Source organism: Onychostoma macrolepis, chromosome 21, assembly GCF_012432095.1.
Source record: "Onychostoma macrolepis isolate SWU-2019 chromosome 21, ASM1243209v1, whole genome shotgun sequence".
In the NCBI taxonomy this organism is placed as follows: Eukaryota; Metazoa; Chordata; class Actinopteri; order Cypriniformes; family Cyprinidae; genus Onychostoma; species Onychostoma macrolepis.
In genome coordinates, this window is record NC_081175.1 from 27,151,081 (window position 1) to 27,170,805 (window position 19,725).

The 19,725-nt window shown below is 35.9% G+C and overlaps 2 protein-coding genes across 2 annotated transcripts in view; one reads left to right on the top strand and one right to left on the bottom strand.

Moving 5' to 3' along the window:
- The window catches only part of LOC131529274 (torsin-1B-like), a 23,741-nt gene continuing 4,016 nt past the window's right edge, over positions 1–19,725 (bottom strand). The window contains exons 7-10 of the mRNA XM_058758903.1: positions 4,206–4,471; positions 3,887–4,062; positions 3,669–3,796; positions 1–3,028 (exon numbers count right to left, since the gene is read on the bottom strand). Coding sequence (XP_058614886.1) covers positions 2,781–3,028; positions 3,669–3,796; positions 3,887–4,062; positions 4,206–4,471 — 818 coding nt within the window. The 3' untranslated portion in view covers positions 1–2,780. The remainder of the gene's footprint in view (positions 3,029–3,668; positions 3,797–3,886; positions 4,063–4,205; positions 4,472–19,725) is intronic.
- Positions 16,447–19,725, top strand: part of LOC131529275 (uncharacterized) — a 4,335-nt gene continuing 1,056 nt past the window's right edge. The window contains exons 1-3 of the mRNA XM_058758904.1: positions 16,447–17,834; positions 18,522–18,655; positions 18,863–19,025. Coding sequence (XP_058614887.1) covers positions 17,725–17,834; positions 18,522–18,655; positions 18,863–19,025 — 407 coding nt within the window. The 5' untranslated portion in view covers positions 16,447–17,724. The remainder of the gene's footprint in view (positions 17,835–18,521; positions 18,656–18,862; positions 19,026–19,725) is intronic.

The following is a 19,725-nucleotide window of genomic DNA, read 5'->3' on the forward strand; positions in this document are numbered from 1 at the left end:
GTGAACATAAAACAGACAAGATCAGTCGTTAGTATATTTAGTATTTTCTACACTTGATGAGGAGGATCAACTAATCCTTTGCCACCCAATAATGTTTATGACAAATTCTGTTCCTGGAGTGAGTTCTAATTCAACGTCGATCAAACACCCCTGTCTAATTAACGAGTGCTCGTGAAGATCATAAATGGCTGGTTTTAATAGTATTAAAGAAGGGTTGGAGCTGAACTTTGCAGGAAGTTGTTTAGTTAAATAGACAGGTAAGTCTTGGGTGTAATTATTTAATTTTACCTTGAAAAGGTAATTGATTGCTCTTAACCTAATTTAATTAGAGGTAGGATGTACAGTAATTTCATTAAATAGTATAGAACGTTTCTGTGTAAAATGATGGCGAATTTAACAAACACGTCTCAAGTTAAACATTAAAATTTGTTCTTGTTGGTCCAAAAATAATTTTATGCATAATTTTTAGAGTTATTAGTGCAGTATCTCATTACACTGTTGAAGTACAAAAATAACTTTTATTATTACTTTCTTTGGAGTAACTTGCTCAACATCAAATATTATATGTGTACATTTAATCGTTAATCCAATCACCAAGCTTGTAATGTTGAACACTTTTAAGTAGTCAAGGGTCTAATATGCTCTCTACAAAATAACTTGTATAGTATGTAAGATCAAATTGATCTATTACAGAAGGATCAAACTAACAGATTTAAAAGTGCATGATGTATTATGTGGTTAAAAGTTTTTTTTTTTTTTTTTGTATTGTGCTTTTGGTCTCATTTGTTTCCAGTAAAGATTGTAAGTCACATTTTGCCTGATCGTTTAGAGCAATATTAATATCCATGTATAGCACACAGTGTTATTCTGTGCATAAGTAAAGAAAAAAAAAGTGTTGGTGCCTCATTGTAAATATTAATATAAGACAAAAATGGGACAAGGAATATGGATCCATTATCTACAAAATAATGTCATGTTTGCTTTTAAACATGATACGTTCTTGTAGAAAGAAAAGCAAATATCAAAGAATATGGATTTTAAATAATCGTTATTTCTTCACGTATTTCCCAATAAATTAGTTAAGCTGTAGTTTCCCGTCCTGACGCACATATCCGGCATATTTCGGGTGATAAAGATACGTTGTATAGATGTCGGGAAGACGTCTCATTCAACAGCTCAAACAGCTGATCTCCAGATGATCAAAGAAGGCTGGGAAAATGAATCTGCATTGTTAATCCTTTTGATCTTTTATTTAAAAAAATCACAAAAATCTAACCTTTCATTGGATAATAAGAATTTAAAATGGGGGGAAATATCATTATGAAATAAATGTTTTTCTCAAATACATGTTGGACACAATTATTGGCAGCCCTAGAAATTTGTATGAGTAAAATATCTCTGAAGTATATTCCCATTCATATTCACAATTTTGAGCACTCCAGGGTGATTATGAACATGAAATTATCCAGCCATGGCTTCCTGTTTCACAGAAATATGAATAGGAGGGAAAACAAAGCTCAAATTCCCTTAATCATCCATCACAATGAGAAAAACCAAAGAATATATTTCTGATGTGCAGCAAAAGATAATTGAGCTTCACAAATTAGTGAAGTGGCTTTAAGAAAAGAGCTAGAGCAGTGAAAATTCCCATTTCCACCATCAGGGCAATAATTAAGAATTTCCAATCAACATAAAATGTTACAAAACTGCCTGGAAGAGGGCGTGTGTCTATATTGTCCTAATGCACGGTGAGGAGGAGAGTTTGAGTGGCTAAAGACTCTCCAAGGACCACAGCTGGAGAACTGCAGAAAATAGTTGAGTCTCGGGGTCAGAAAACCTTAAAAATAAATTGTCAAACAGCACCTACATCACCACATGTTGTTCAGGAGGGTTTCAAAAAAAATTCTCCTCGCTCATCCAAAAACAAACTCCAGCATATTCAGTTGTCAGACACGACTGGAACTTCAAATGGGACTGGCTTCTATGGTCAGATGAAACTAAAAAATGAGCTTTTTAGCAGCAAACACTCAAGATGGGTTTGGTGAACACAGGGATAAAAAGTACCTCATGTGTACAATGAAATATACTGCTGTATATTTAGCTTAAGTGGAGCTCCACTCGCCCAGTATGTCTGCAGCCAGACAATATTGTTTGAAATATAACACAATATTAACTTCTTATTTACTGAACTGCTGTATAAAATCACATTTGCACTTGTGCTATTCTGGACAAAAACAGCATATGATATTGCTCTGGCTGCTGCGTTATTTTTCCATGACTAATTAAATAAATAAATGCGTTAAACTGACACACAATAGATAGAAATCATTTTATTTTTTTCTGACAAATGGTAAAATCGTTTTTAATTGCTGGCTTCAGATATTTCCTTGTCCAGCAGAGCCCTTTTAATGTGTAAAGGCTCTCTCTATATTTGTTCATGTTAAAGGTATAAAGCTATAAAGGAAGTAGCCTACATAAAATATTTTTAGTCTTCATTTGGAAAAATGCTCATTTGTCATTCTTCTTCTTTCTTCCATTAATTGTAATTGTATTCTGTATATATTTGATTATTCTGGTAACTTGTTACGAGCAATTATGATGGACGTTAAAGGAATATAATACCTTGATAAAAACAATCCCATTTTGTTTAGTTCAACTAATTAAAAGTTACCCAATGTTTAGTGAGGGGAGCCTACATCAGGCTCGTGCATGTGTGTTTTGTGTTACATATTTAATTTAAATGATGAAGAATGACAGACTGGAGATGCTTTTTCTGTGTGTTATGGTATATAGAAGCGCAATTTGTTAGGAATGAGCTTGCAGCCCTGGAGCGAGAAGACGCGCTCCTCTTCAGGGAAGAAGATTAGGTCATCAGTCATTCTTTTAACCACATTATTATCTGGAGTAAAACCCTGTCTGGCCATCTCAGCCAAACCACACTGAATGACGTGCTTGTACTCCAGAGGAAGAAACGGCACGAAGAAATCCACCAGGTGCCTATCGATTAAACTAGTGTGCCAGAAACCACCTGCGGAAAGAGAGAAGAATGTGCAATTATAAAAGCAATAATAATATAAAGGTAATAAAATGTAATGTGGGATTTTCAACTCACTATGCTATAGGCCTACTTCAGAAAATGGATATGGCTGTAAAATCTGATTGAATGAGCTGTGCATAAAACTACAGTCATCTGACCAATGCGCTAATAATGTAGTTTAGTTTAGTTTTATTTAAAGTTTGACATGACAGGATATTGCAGCACAAAGCCCTGAAATGTGTCAAACATACACATACTCCAAGACAAATAATGTATACAAATAATGACCTCTGTTATGCTGCCGGTTTAATGAATATCATTACTTAAAGAAAAACTGTTTAATGTGATTACTATTAATATATAATAAACATTTGTGTTTGATCATATCGCTACTGTTGGAATTTAATTAGCCTAATAATTTTACATTTCACTTATTTAATAATTACTTATTTTACAACACTTTTAAATGTTTAGTGATTTTATGACATGTTTAAGGCGCAAGTTGTACCCAACGACAGCTTTTAACTGTAAAATCACTACAACTGACAGTGTTGTATGGCTTATTGCTCTATTAATTAACAATCCGACTGCTGTGATGATTCTCTGAGAGCAAGAGAGACACTTGACTTACTGTCTTCGTTGTTGAAGACAGACTGTGAGAGTACCGTCTCTAGATCCTTCAGCTGGATCTCCTCTCGTTCTTTACCATCCCTCCAGAATTTCATAGTCACGTCATTGATCATCATAGCCCCAGCATTGCTACAAAAAGAAAAACAAAAACATCTGGCTTACAGAGGCTGTTTGATTGAAATGAATGGGTCAAAAGTTTTCTGGGCTGATGACACTGACCTGAGGAAGATGAAGATGGCCTGTCTGTATGACACTCCGTCCAGGTTGTCTGAGAAATCCAGGTAAGGTTTTATACTGTCGATCAGCTCCAAGGGCATTTTATCCATTTCATCAAAGATGAACATTGAACGTGGGCAGATAGAGACATTCCCTCGTATCCACTCCTGTAACTGCGTCTAAACACACGCAATCATACATTTTGTACAGATATGAGAGTTAAGGGACACAAAAGTTTAATATATTAAAACAATTCGGTGCAACAAAATACAGGTCTTTTCTATGTATTTGCATATTGTGCATATATATGTAAACTCATTACCTTGTACTTGTCAATGTGAGCCTTGTGAGGAAAGTGTGTTGTCACTGAAAACAGATGAACAAAGCTGCTCTTCATCTTTTTTTTGTAAATATTTTCCGCTATAAGCTGGCTAACAAAGGTCTTCCCGGTCCCGGTCCAGCCGTGGAGGGACAGAACCAGCGGTTTCTTTGGGTTTTTATTCTCCATGAAGCCTGTGACGGTTTTCAGGATGACCTCAGCAGCGATATGCTGCCCGTACAGCTTTGTTTCGAGGTCATTCTTCAGCCCTGTGGATGAGAGGACAGATTCACAGCATGTTGGCATGCTCTACTGCAAAACATGCAACATTCCAGCAACATCCAGAGCAGAGTCTGAGCCTATAATCGTTTAGTTAACAGCCTTTTTGGTCTTTTATTATTATATAACCTTTATTTTACCAGGAAAAAAACCATTGAGATTAAAAATCTCTTTTACAAGAGCATCCTGGTCAAGATTGACAGTAACACAGCTCACGTGGGTTTAACAGATAACATACATACACTACCGGTCAAAAGTTTTAGAACAGTAAGATTTTTTATGTTTTTTAAAGAAGTCTCTTCTGCTCACCAAGCCTGCATTTATTTGATCCGAAGTACAGAAAAAAAAAAACAGTACAATTTTGAAATATTTTTACTATTTGTAATTTATTCCTGTGATTTCAAAGCTGAATATTTAGCATCATTACGCAGTCACATGATCCTTCAGAAATCATTCTAATAATTTTAACTGTCTTAAATTATCCCAGTAATATAGACACAACAAATAGAAATACAGTTATATAAATGTATATGCATATGTGCAGAATAAATTATTCATACTGTGACGCGTGTCCCGAGACCTCATCAGCGTCGCCCTGGAAACGGAGGAGAATCACCTGCACGCCATCAACGCGGGCTGGCCGGCCACACCTGAACCTCATTACCAGACGCCTATATAAAACGCCAAGAGGCGCAGATGGGTGAGATATGACTCCAGTTGCAGTATCGCTAACTTTCCTCTCCCTCTCCAAACGGAGAGCAGCGTGTAACCGGCCAGCCCGAAGCACCCGAACCGCACGGACACCGAACACTCACGCACAAACAAGCACAAACCCTTGACCAGCCGCAACATCAGCATTACTGCAAAATTATTATTTACCACTCTTTGCAGAACACAATCCCTGTTCCGTGCATCTCCCTCCTGCATAATCTGTTTTTCTTTTTGTAGCTGGAAATCAGCACACAGACCATTTGCGGGCTATACTTTTTAATACTTCCAATCTTGCTGGAGAACAGCGGTCTGACGCACGCGGGTTCTCGCAATATTTCCTTATCACTTCTGGCATGTGTTTTGTTGTGAAACATAGTTTGTGGATCAGACAGAGTTGTTGGGATTCTTCTTATTGTGAAATTGTGCAATGTGAAAGCCCCTGTCGCCGATCCATCGTGCAATGTGAACACAGCAGCGACTGAATGCTACCCCAGATAGTCACGCAGTGTGACAACAACAGCGATCCGACGAGTTTGAAAATCGTGCAGTGTGAACTCGGCATAAGAATATATATTTGCGGTATAAGTACCAAAAACCATCTCAATATATTTTTACATCTCTCAGGAGCTCTGCTAAGAACAGGTCGATTTTGGCCTGTCTAATTAATATTCATGAGTCTCTCTTCTGATTGGCCTGTGCACGGCCAGGCCAACCACAGGTAGACCTTTTAGGGTCGACGTCACAAATACATCACAGCGCTAGCTGGAGGAAAAACAAAGGGAAAACTGGAGGCAAATGGGAACTATTTAAATTCAAATCGAGAGAATTGGCAATTAAAAGAAACAATTAAAAAAAAAAATAATGATAATTTAGAAACTGAATTATTAGATGAAATTGATTCTCTTTGGAAAATCCAGACACTCTCTCAAGCACAGGAAAGTGAGCTTCAGTCCTTAAAATTAAAACTTGATTTATATACCAGCAAGGCCAAAGGAGCCTTTGTGCGGTCTAGAGCTAGATGGATAGAAAAGGGAGAGAGGAATACAGCCTATTTGTTTGCCCTTGAAAAAAGGAATTAAGAGAAATTCTCGATGGTCGGCGAACAATATCCAACAGGGTAAGGCAGAGAGATAATCCAGGTACAAGAGCAATAGTCCAAGCGAGATGCAAACAGAGTCCGAAACGGCAAGGCAAAGGGTTAATCCAGGAGACACGGGCAGGAATCAAAACAGGCAAGACTATGACAACTAAGTGTGCTCCGTAGAGTAACTATCGCTAGGAGAGTGAATGCTATACAATACTCGGCGATCTGACTAAGGAAGTCCATGGCTTAAGTAAACTGTGTAATCAGTGCAATCAGGTGTGTGTGTGTGTGTGTGTGTGTGTGTGTCGTCAGTGCAATGGATGATGGGTATTGTAGTCCGTGGGTGACGTGCAACAGTAGTGTAGTGCAAGAGTCAATTTGATGGAAGGGCGACCTCTGGTGGCTATTGGGCGGAAGGCCACAGACCGGATTCGTGACACCTGCTCTCTCTTTCCATGTCAATGATGAAACTTCTAAAGAAATCAACAAAACCTTTCTGGATTTTATTTGGAAAAATAGACCTTATAAATTAAAAAAGGATATTTTATCAGGCAAAAGAGCTGATGGTGGGTTAGAGATGTTAGATTTTTTTTACATTAAAGATACCTTCAAATTAAACTGGTTAAGAAATTGCAGAAGAAATGAAAACTCAATATGGTTTTTTATTCCGCAGTGCATTTTCAAAAACCTTGGAGTCTTACTTTTTCTGTTGAGATGTAACTACCTGCCTGGGAAATTACCAATTAAACTATCCAAATTTTTACCAGAAAGTGTTATTGGTCTCATTACCTCTAGGAACAAGTCTTTATTTTTGCGTAATTGGTTTGAAAAAAATATTTAATTTGTCATGGATCTGTTTGATAAAAGTGGAAACATGTTGTCTTATGAAGAAATTATGTCCTCAAATAATTTCCCTATTCCATTTAAAAAGTTTCAGAAAGTTGTTAAAGCTATTCCAAATAGGTTAATACACTTAATGAAAAGTCACCTAATGTTTGGAAGTCACGAAAGGAGACTTCCTGAGCTAATAGTTGATAGTATTAACTTATTTTCTCATTCCTGTAATAACAAAAATCTTAGATTAATTTTTCAATCCAATCATAAAATCTCCTAGAGGAAAATGTTTTTGGAATGCACAGATTGCTGACATACACAGGAAAAAGGCATGGTTAAATCCATATAAATTCTGTATATTTAATAAAGTTAAAGAGGTACAATTTAAAATTCTCCACAAAATCTACCCATGCAAAGCTTTCTTATCAAAATTCATGGACATCGAAAACAAATGCAGTTTTTGTAATGTACAATAGGAAGATCTGAACCATTTGTTTTACAGCTCTGACTTATCTTTGAAATTTTGGTCTGATGTTAGTTTTTTTCTATTTGCCCCAAGAGATATTAATTATAAATTATCCTTAAAAGATGTTATATGCTCTTACACACACAAAAGCAAAATGTATAAATATGTTGTGAACTTTTACATTTTGCATGGTAAATATTACATCCGTAAACAAAAATTTACAAACTGTATACCCAATTGTAAATTATTCTTAATAGAGATGAAATCGTTAAAAAAGTCCTTAATGTTAATTAATAACAAAAATAATGGAATTTTGTTAAATTTCATGGAGAAATTTTTTGTAAAGTAATATCCCCGCTTTGTAGTTCAAATTTAATGTATCCTTTGAATATGTCTTCAGGGAAAGGAAAGAAATATCTGTTTGTTTGTTTTTTCAGTTCTCTGAATGTTTATGGTCATGTTATAATGTAAACATCCTTTATGTATATTTGTTGAAATCTGATGTTAATTTTGTCTGAAATAAAAATTTAAAAAAAAAAGGGAAAACTGGAGGTGGCCAATTCAAAATGGCGCAGATTCGACCACATAAGGAGCTTAAAATATCATCTTGTTGTGATGTTGGGTGCCAGAATCGATGTAATAATACATCCTCAAATTAGAAATTTGATCGCATATCTGCGCCACTGCCAGACAAAAAAAAAAACGACGACAGCTGCTTAAACGCGATAAAACGAGCGGACTGGACAGAATAATAATGTAGCTGTAAAAATAGTTGCCTGCTGAAATTGAAATGTATATAGCCTACATCTTCATCATGACTAGATAGACATGGTGAGTTTGTCTTTACTATACACCAGGCATCCTCAAATCTGGCCCACTCCTGCAGAGTTTAGATCTAACCTTAATCAAACACACCTGAGCATGCTAATCAGTGTCTTCAAGATCATTAGAAAATCACAGGTAGGTGAGTTTGATCAGGGTTGGAGCTAAACTCTGCAGCAGATTCGCCCCCCGGGGAAAGATTTGAGGAACCCTGCTATACACGTTAGATGTGATCCACCTCATAGTAACAGTCCTGTCAGACAGGGGCCACTTGTGCTTTTAGGGGGCACAATTTTAAATAATTTTCACAATATGAGGTAAAAAAAAAAAAAAATGAAAATTTGCACTGTTTACCACACTAGTGTGCTTTAATGTTTGACCAGGAAGTTTGCTTTTAAATGCTTTTATTTTGTACAAAATTGCAAAAAGTCACACTTGTGGTGTTCCAGGTCAAAAATGACCAGACTTCAAACAATTGCTAATAAATCTCTCATTTTGCTATATTATCACAGAATATTGGATTCATTCTTTTTGTCAACTTGTTTTTTTTTTCAATCAGGACTTATTTTGTGTTTCTATTTGCATCTGATTAATCGTAGGCCTCATTTATCTGAGAGTAGGCACCTAATTTTTTGAGTGAAAAAAACATTTTTTACGAATAATTTTCACAATATGGGATAAAAAATTACAAAAATGTGCACTGTTTATCACACTAGTGTGCTTTAATGTTTAATCAGGAAGTTTGCTTTTAAATGCTTTTATTTTGTACAAAATTGCAAAAAGTCACTTGTCAAAAATGGACGGCCATTGAAAGTGAATGGGGAAGATCACAAAAAACAGCACCAGTACACTGTGAGACCATGAAAGCCTCAAAACCTATTTTCATAATGTTTTGCTGATAATATAGTGTAGCAGAGTGAGGTATAGCCCCGGTATGATTGGCTGGTGTCATCCAACTAGGTGAACCAATCAGTGTTCGTACTTCATTATGATTGGTTAGTTGTGTAAGTTTTAGGAGCCTATTAGTGCCTGTGCGGTGAATATAAGAGGGAAGTGTTTGGCCGCATGGGATGCATCATTGGTGCCGCCCCTTTGTGACATGCGGCGCATTGAATGAGTGCTAGCAGTTGGGTTATCCTCCTGTCTGTCATGCGTGCTGGCTGTTGGCCAGTTTTCAGTCATGGGCCTGCAAGTAGCTGTAATCCTGCGTGGCGAGTGACCGTGTGTATTGCAGCATTGCACCATTTCCTTGGTTTGATTGTACGTCCAGGGGTTTCCAGTGATCTTAATTGAAGCCTAACAACCGTCGAGTAACTGACTACACTGCTGCTCCGTTTCGTCTTTGTGGTGTTATAGTTTTAATAGTTTTGTCTGGAACTCACCTGGGTCCATTCCGTTATTTTGTTTGTTGTATTTCTGTTTGAAGCACTGGCACTGGATTGCGCTGGTCTGCATGTGAGTTAGCTGGGAGGCTAAATTTCTGTAATCTGGCTGCTCTTTGCCATTTTATTTCCCTCCTCCGTGCCATTGGCTGTGTTTGTTTGTGCTTTGGTGGTTTTGTGTAAACTGTTATTGAATTTGACTTGATTTGTGTGCGTCTTTTTGTATTGTTTTGTGTGTGGATTTAGGTCTTCAAAGTGGGAGGGGTTGGCCATGGTACCCTGTACTGGTGTGTCCACATGGAGTGCTGTGCTTAACATTTTGCCTTTTTCACAAGAGTGTGTCATGGGTATTGAGTGTGGGGTAGAAATTTGTGTTGGCCGCCACCTCCCTCTTTACTAGATTTTGTTATCTTTTATTTATTTATTTTTGTATGTTACTGGTATTGTGACGTGATTTGAGACCTTGTGTGATGTGATGTATTGTATTGACTGTTTCTATTAATTGTTTGAATAAAGTGATTCTTGTTGATATTGTTTATAATTTTTATGCTCACCCTGTCTTTGGCAATGAACTTGTGTGCCCTTTTATATGGGGCTTTTCTGTCCTGGTGTAATCCAGGTGGCGTAGTCTATTTTTAGGATTTTTCTTATTAGAAGCCACAATAGCATAATGAGAGATTTATAAGCAATTGTTTGGAGTCCGGTCGGGGAACACCACAAGTGTGACAGGAATCCAGGAAGTGTTAATAATAATAATAATTATAGGCCTATAATTCATTGTATAAATTAATAGACCTGTTTTTTTAAAAACATTTTTCAATGAGGAGTAAGCTAGCCTATTTTACTATCCTCACAGCGCATCATTCGGTGATGCGCTATGAAATTATTGCTGGGCAAAAGTAATATAATAATAATAATAGGCCCAGGGCCGGCGCTAGGTATAGGCAGAGCAGGCGATTGCCTATAGCCTCCAAAACCGTAACATCCCCTATATGCCAGTCCATGGACAGCAAAATACTAGCCTCATTGTTCATTGGATATTGCTGAATTGTCACTCACTTGCAATTTAAACCAGTTAATGTTGCCGTTTCAAAGCGGGTCCCGCCTTCTGAATGTTTGCGTAACGAACGTATCCTACAGGTGCCGAAGCAAAAGGCTAAATAGGCACACAAAGAAGCACAGCTCCTAATGCAGGTGTGTGAGTTGTTGTCGTCATTTATTTTGGAGTGATTGCAATGCATTCTATATATAAACTTGTTCTGTCGATCAGCGTCGTTTCTAGACCGATCATTCACCGATTTATTACGAGTTTAAAAGAGCGCGAGCGCCGCTGCGCTGATGCGCCCAGACGCGACGCTTTGAATTTGAGCGTACAGTAAATGACATCGCGTCGGGAGCTGACTAGCAAAATTGCTACAAAAGTAAAAACAAAGAACTTTGTATTCAAATTCAAAAAGCAAACACACTAGACCATTTTTTTTAATGGTTCAAAAAAGTACCTCAGATGTGTGTAACATCTTAATTAATTAATTCTAATTTAATTAATTAAATATGACAGTATCATAGTTAATATTGGTTAAATGGGAGGGAGAAATCCTGCCCATACCGAGCTAGGAAAGAAAAAGAAAAATTATAAAAGCACTGATGTTCATTTACTGAAGTGGTATTCAGGAACTGTGAATAAATAACTGCATAATAATAATAATAATAATTTTATCACGGCTATAATAACATCCTCAACAAACAAAAAATAGACTACCTTTTTCTTTGAAGTTTTTAAGTTTGATTATGTACATACAGTGGTCAAAAGTATGGACACAATACAGTTTTTAATGTTTTTGAAAGAAGTCTCTTATGCTAATCAAGCTATACATTTGATCAAAAATACAGAAAAGCAATAACATTGTGAAATAGAAAAGTAAAAAAAATTAAATAAAATAACAGCATTTATTTAAAATATAAATCTTTTGTAACAATACCATTCAGTTTTCAATTCAGTGGGTCAGTTTTTTTTTTATTTTTAAGAAATGAATACTTTTATTCATAAGGATATGTTAAAATGATGCTGAAAATTCAGCTACGACTCACAGAAATATATAAAGTATGGTAAAAATAGAACACCATTATTTAAAGTTTCACAATATTATAGTTCTTATTATAGACTTGATTATCATAAGTGGCTTCTTTCGAAAACATTAAAAATAGTAATGTGTCCAAACTTTTGGCTGTTACGAAGTAAAAATATACAAATATAAAATGAAATGTTGTATAAATAAAAAGGTTAGGAATCACATTTATTTCAAGTGCTTTTTATTGGGGGTGGGAGGCCTCCAAAATGAATTTTGCCTAGGGCCTCCAAATGTCTAGAACCAGCCCTGAATAGGCCTAATAATAATAAGAATGTAACAGGCCTACATTAATTTGAAATGCTAAATCCTCTTAATATTGCCAATTTTTGATGCTTTTGGCAATATCTCTGGCTATCATCTACACATGATACGATGCAAATCAACACGGGGAGGTTATCACCCGCAATGTGTGCCCGTGTGGAAATAGTTTTATTGTAAATGGTTAGAATTGACCATGTTTTCCTAACAGTTGGCATTGAGAGTGACTGACACTTGATGGTCAGACAAAAATCACTAGATATGTGTAAAAATAAATAAAGATAACTTAAATAAAACAATGAAAAAAGAAAAAAATCCCAACTTTCTCTCTTTTCTATATTCATTCATAAATTATATTACTTTGTAAGTGTCATATTTGGCAGTTGGCATTAGAAGTTAAATTACTAATAACAGTGGCATATGAGAAGTTTAATACCACAGGAAAAAAGTTAAATATGCCTTTTTCAAAGCTGCTGTATATTAAAAAAAAAAAAAAAAAGATAGCTAAAGTTAGGCGTTCATTACTTTCTCTCAATTTAATTAGTTTTTTAGCACCCCCTCTGAACTGGTAAGCCCCCCTTAGCACCCCCAACAAAAAAAATCCTGGAGCCACCACTGTGAAGCACTGAGACTTCCTCTGACTGTTCTGGAAAAATATTCAAAGCTTCAAGAGTGTCGAAAATTTAATTTAGTGGTTAGTAAAAAGTAAAGCAGCCTGTAAAAGAAGCTCCGTCGGACGAAGCAGCCACACTCACTCCATTTATAGTTTCAATGTGCACAAATAAAATCTTAACTCTCTCTCTCTCTCTGTGTGTGTGTGTGTTGAATGTCTCTCTCTGATAAATTAATTTACCCATTAAACTGTGCCATTAAATGCCAGTATGAATATCAATATAGAAGAATAATATACACATATATAAATTGCACATGGAAAGTATTTTATTTTCCTGAAATAATTTGGATTCTTTATATTACTTGTATGAATGGGTATTTATTAAACGTGATTTAATAAGTCTAAATGTGTGAGGTTCTATACAAACATTTGCATTTAGTCTAATAAAAAGTTGCAGTTAAGTGCCCCCTTCTGTTCAAAGCTGAGTACTGCATATAATGTTGTTGGGTCCTTATGATGACATCACAAATGTGAGCCTGGTTTTCAGCAGTAGCAGGGAAGATATGGGATGAAATCAGACTCAAAATGATTAACACACACATGCACAATTATCTATGAACTCGATACATGGTATAGATATGTTTTACTATCCACAACCAAATGCCTTTCATTTTGTGTGTGCAAAATTCAAAATTACATGCATGTGCAGTGATATGGTTACAGCTACACAACCCAGCCTAAGATAGGTTTGATGTTGGGAAATAATGTATGTAGCCTAATTTACGCGCATCAGGGAGCCACTCTCAAAATGCGGGGTATTGAAATCGTTTTTGAATGCGCGCCACTGATCTATAATAGAGAACATTATATATAGATCAAGATCAGTGATGCGCGCTCGTGTTTTACTTTCGCTTTCAAGGTCGCGAGCGGCAGTGCTGCGCGCGCATTCTACATAAAGGACATTAGTCAGACGCTGTGTTGCGTCACTAAAATGCAATTTAAACGTAAAAAAAAAAAAACATTTACATTACAATTTTCCTACCTTTTTGCTATATTTAGCTCAGAATGCATTTTGAAATTCACACTGCAATTTGCTACAATTATCACGCGGTATTATGATGAAAATGCACTCCTACCATGTCCTAAATAACATTTAAATGATAGTTTTGCGACAATTTTTGCTTGGACATATCAATTTGTAAATACATACATTAGTAAATTAATAAATTTATGACTCAGTTGTATAAAATGTATAGCCTATCCTTTATTTATTTTGTGCAGTATAAACTTATCTTAAATTATCGTTTACATTTCCTCATTTGTATTTACTTTATTTATTAATGTCGCAGGTTTCATTCTGCATATCACACAACCAGTGTTGGGGAGTAACTAGTTACATGTAACGGAATTATGTAATTTAATTACAAAATAAATGTAACTGTAATCAGTTATAGTTAATGAGAAAAAAAATTGTAATTAAATTACAGGAACTTGTGAAAATGTTAAGAATTACAAAGGGGTTACATCTGAATTGTATTCACACACACACACATATTTCACTGATTTCTTTCATAAATTGCAATGACTGCTCTAAAATATGAGACACCATTGTTTCAGGAGTTTAGGACATAGAATAGGACACATGCTTATTCATTTAACTCCTATTTGGATTAATGTATTTGCTTTATTTTTTAAGATTAACTTGTTTTCTTCTAAGCTACTGTAAGATGCCAGTGTTTCCTGTCATAACTACGCAAAGATTTGATTAAAAAAACCGTATCATAGCTATTAAACTATTTCTTGTTGTGGTTTTAAATCTGTATTTAACCCCATAATGATCTCAAAGTCAGTCTGATTTTGTGGTGGCTGTGCTTTTAAAATTAAATTATTATAATTTTAATACAAGTGATGGAGGATTTCGAAAGTCTGGCAGTGTTGAGTACTGCTGTAAGGTTAACTCTGCCTGGTTTACATGTTTTAAAAATTATTTAAAAATGACATTAGAAAACATTAGAAATTTAGAAAAGTAATCAAATGCAATCAGTTACATTTCTTTAATAAAGTAATTGAAAAGTTACACTACTTATTACATTTTAAATAGGGTAACTTGTAATCTGTAACCCACACTCTAAAAAATCCTGGGTTATTTTTTTAACCCAAATGCTGGGTTGAGCCTTTTGGGTCATTTTTTTGGGGTTATTTTTTCAGTGTTTGGGTAGTTTTTGTGTTACCCAGCCCCTGTGGGTGGAAACAGAATTACAGAGAGTGGTCGACTACAAACTTCTGTTTAATGTTTAATTTTTACTTCTATTCAATTCAATTTAGTTTATTTTTAAAGCACCACTGAACACAACTATCGTTGACCAGAGTGCTGTACAAGTAAGTCTTACAAGTAACCACAAACAGAATTAAAACAAAAACAAGATCACAAATAACACTGCAAAACACAGGGCAGAGCAAATTCTGTAGGAAGACTATTCCAAAGTCTCGGAGCAGCTACGGCAAATGCTCGGTCACCCCTAGACTTGAGTCTGGTTCTAGGAATCACCAAGAGCCTTGGCAGACCTAAGAGCTCTTGTAGGTTGGTGGTCTATCAACAGATCCGAGAGGTAAGAGGGTGCTAAACCATTTAAAGACTTAAAAACCAGTAAGAGCATTTTAAAATGAATCCTGTAGCACACTGTTAACCAATGCAACGACTGAAGGATAGGGGTAATATGCTCACTCTTTCGAGCTCCCGTCAGGACTCTAGCAGCCGCATTTTGAACCATCTGAAGGCGGTTTAGGGAGGATTGACTGATCCCCACATAAAGAGAGTTACAATAATCAAGCCTTGTGGTAATAAAGGCGTGGATTACTCTTTCAAAGTTATTAAAAAAAAGAAAGGACTTCATTTTTACCAGGGTTCGCAACTGATAAAAGCTTGACTTCACAACTTGATTGACGTGTTTATTAAGCTTTAAGGCACTGTCCAACACCACACCCAAATTTTTCACGTATGGCTTTACATAAGGTGCCAACACCAAGATTTAGATTTGGTATACAGTGTGTATCCGATGGGGTGAATACCACAATCTAATGTTTGCTAAACGAGTTTAAATATAGGCAATATGTATAGCCTACGTAAAAAAAACGATATAAACAATGCTGTAAAGGAAAATATAGGAAGTTATCATGCAAACCAGTGGTTGTGGAGTAGCTTATTTTACAAATGTTTAGAGGATTTAAGTTAATCTGTAAACATTATTTCATGTATAAAGTAAAAAAATAAGCTAGTATTATAATAAAAGCTAGTATTATAATAAAAATGAATCAAACCCATGAGCTGGGTTAAATCAACCCAATTATGATAGGTTAAATAACAACCCAATTTGCTGGGTAAAATTAACCCCATATGGGTTCTGTCCTATATTTACCCAGCCCTTGGGTTAAAAACAACCCAAATTGGGTTGTTTTTAACCCAGTGTTTTTTAGAGTGCATTACATTTCCAAAGTAACCTTCCCACCACTGCACACTATCTAATCAAATTGTATTATGATCAAATCCACATTAACTCTCTTTTACCGTATTTATTGAAGTTGATCTCATTACAGACTTCCTTTTCCCCACTGAATGTCCAGAATGCTCCCAGAGCAACAACTATTGCAACGCCGGCCTCAATGATCATCCTGTCTGCCGTTTTACTAAATAAATCATCGATACAAAAAGCGGGCTCAAACTCAGTCTCCACTTCCTAGTCACGTGATCTTTCTAAAGTTTGAACCTCGGGCTTAGACTAGAAAGGTGCGTTCGACTTGAAGCACGGCTACAGACGGCGGCCAACGAGAGTAGCAGGTTGCAGTCGGGGCGGAGTTGAAAACGGACACGTCAAGCCGGCCACTTTCTGCTCCCGTTAGTGACGCTCAGGCGGTGTTTGCATACTCTGTCACAGATGAAGTGAATAAAATGCAATATTTGTCAAATACACAGACGTTTCAGAAACGTTTTCATGAGCAACAGAAACACTTTTTATATACTGCTTAAAGGTGCCATAGGTGATTGTCTTCAGAAACATTTTTTGTTATGCTGGTTGAAAGTCTCTTCACATCCCGATAGCAATCATTAAGTTAAGTGGTCTAAATGTATTTATCTATATTTATATATTCTGTGGAAGGCGTAGGACCAAGAAATGTTCGTCCAATCAAAACGGTCGGTCTGAGGCCTCCGAGCGTTTTAATTGGCTTTCCTACCTGCCTGTCAACGTATGTATTTGCATACCTCTGCGCACCCTGTTCACGCAGACAGGATACGTCATCAGTGCGATCACGCCCGCTGTGCAAATAGAGCCAGAATGGCAGGCAAACATCAACAACCCGATTTTCCTTCCTGGTATTGTAGTACTTTTAACTGTTCTATAAAGCTTTCTCACTGGTGAATGACACATGATGTAACCCAGTCCTCGCGCCCCCCGCTCTGCATATATTGCATGTCTCACTTAAGCCCCTTTCACACAGAGATTCCGGAAAATACACGGATAATGTGTTCCGTGATTTGTCCCGGGATCGTTTGAGTTTGGTTCATTCACACTGCCAGCGATTTTCCGGAATATGTGTGTGCGTTCACACACATCCCGTAAAGACACGTGACATTACGATGTGACGGGTAATGTGACGTGTACCGTTTCACTAAAGCTGGCGACTATTGTGGAAAGCCAAATGGTTCAGAATTCGCCTACTTTTCACCGCCGTATCAATATTAAAACGCCGTTTTCATAACGCCACCAGGCAATAAGTTAACTGCAGACACCACCACGCGTTAAAATAAGGCCACATGCCGACCGACGTTAAGTTTACGCTACACGCCACTTGAGATGCAGATTTATTCACTCATCTACATGGACACACCTCTCATGGTTACGAGGAATCTACCGCAAGTCTGAGCATCCAGTTTGCTAGAACGCGAAGATGGCAAGGAGAGCGTTTGTTTTGCAGTGTAAACACACTGTAAATGACTGCACTCGCCTTTTACTGCCTGATAATCCGGGGCCTGATGTCTTTCAGTCATCATTAAACAGGTAAAGATTGTGTCTATATTTTCCAAAAGTATTTAGTTAGATACCTGAGTTTTAAAGGTCAAGTTTAGATAGACACGATTAGCATTAATAAATAAGAAATTAATATTAATTTCTCCCTATCTGCCCTAAATAGTATTGAAATTTACTAATATCACATAGAATTTAGGATGGATAGTATGCACATTGGGACGCATTCCTTTCTTCATTACTGAATGAATCTGCAGTTTGAAAGAATGGACTCAATGATTTTTAAACATTTACTGCCACCTACTGGCGTTTTTCTGATGCATTTTTGAGTATCATTTCAGTTTAAAAAATATTTTGGGGATAGTTTCACAAACATTTTAATTCTGTTTGTTTACATGTACCCACCCCAATGTTGTTTCAAACCTAAATGTCTTTATTTCATTTGAGGAAAATAAGATATTTTGAAGAATGTTGGTAACCAAACTGTTTTAGTCTGTACATAGCCTACATGTAAATACTGATTCAGATGCAGCTTTTAAAAAAATATATTGTCAGTGTATCCTAATAGTTTGTGTAATACATTCTAAATTAGATATTTATTTCTAAAGGAACATTTTGCTTGCTTTTTCTCATTCTTTGCTTTTGTCATTTAACACAATTATATGATTTTAAACTACTTTTTCTTCCTTTTTAAAAAACATTTTTAGTCTACATTTTTAGACTTCAAACCATGTTGAGGAGCCTGGAATGGGCAAAGGGGAGGCTTCTACATACTCAGGCAGCAGATGAGATCATCCATGAAGTATCCAAATTTATTCAGGAGATTCAAACTTCTGAACCGAGAGCACAGGAAGGTAAATGCCGTCAAACTATCTTAGTTATTCACAGTAAACTTCAATTAGATTGTTTGATTCTGATGGCTAGTTACTTGACTACATTATTTTCTTTTGAATAATTTTGCTAAGCATAACATACTCTGACATACAAACTACTGGAAAAATTAAGAAGTCTGCTTGTTTCCCAAGTCTTTATAAAAGCAGTATATTGTAATTTTTCTACAGACACTGGATATCGACCTCCACTGATTCGTAGTGGATCCAGTGGCGCACCGTCTTATGTTATTACTCAGGATCAATTGTCGTTTCTGTTGTCTTGTGGCTTCACTGTAACACAGATTGCACATATTCTACACACCTCCATATCTACAGTCAAGCGACATTTAAGGTAAGTTATATAATAAATATATCCATTGACTGCACACGATACCCTGTTCACAAGTGTATTTGTCATTGTAAACTAATAGAATGATGGTAACATTTAATTTTATTGTATCCATGTTACATATGCTACATGTAGTTACATAATTACATGAAACTGACCATAAACCAAACCCTAATCTTAACCATAACCCTATAGTAAGTGCATATAGTTAATTATTATTATTATTATTATTCAGTACTTAAATGTATAATTACACTGTAACAAGGACACATTAAAATAAAGTGTAACCACATTGATAAAGTGAGTATATTTGCATTTACATTTAGTCGTTTAGCAGACACTTTAATCCAATAAAGAATTGTATTCTTTATGGCATCTTGATGGAAATCACAAACTAATACGGTAATTTTATTTTTAAATCTTAAACATTGCATTATGCCTAAACCACTCTATTCTTCTGTTATTTAAAAAAAAAATGCCACTAAGTCACTAAATTTGTATTTAAAATTTGAAGTAAATTAGTTTTTAAAAATCTAAATTTTAGAATTGAGCAGTTCATTACCATAAATCAATATGGCTGCAAAAATAGGTTAAGATGGATGTAACACAGTGCTGTTGTAGAACATCAAAGTACATCCTTCGTCGGATATTTTGTTGTTGTCTAATGCAGGTGTTATGCTCAACTAAGTAATTATTTATTTGT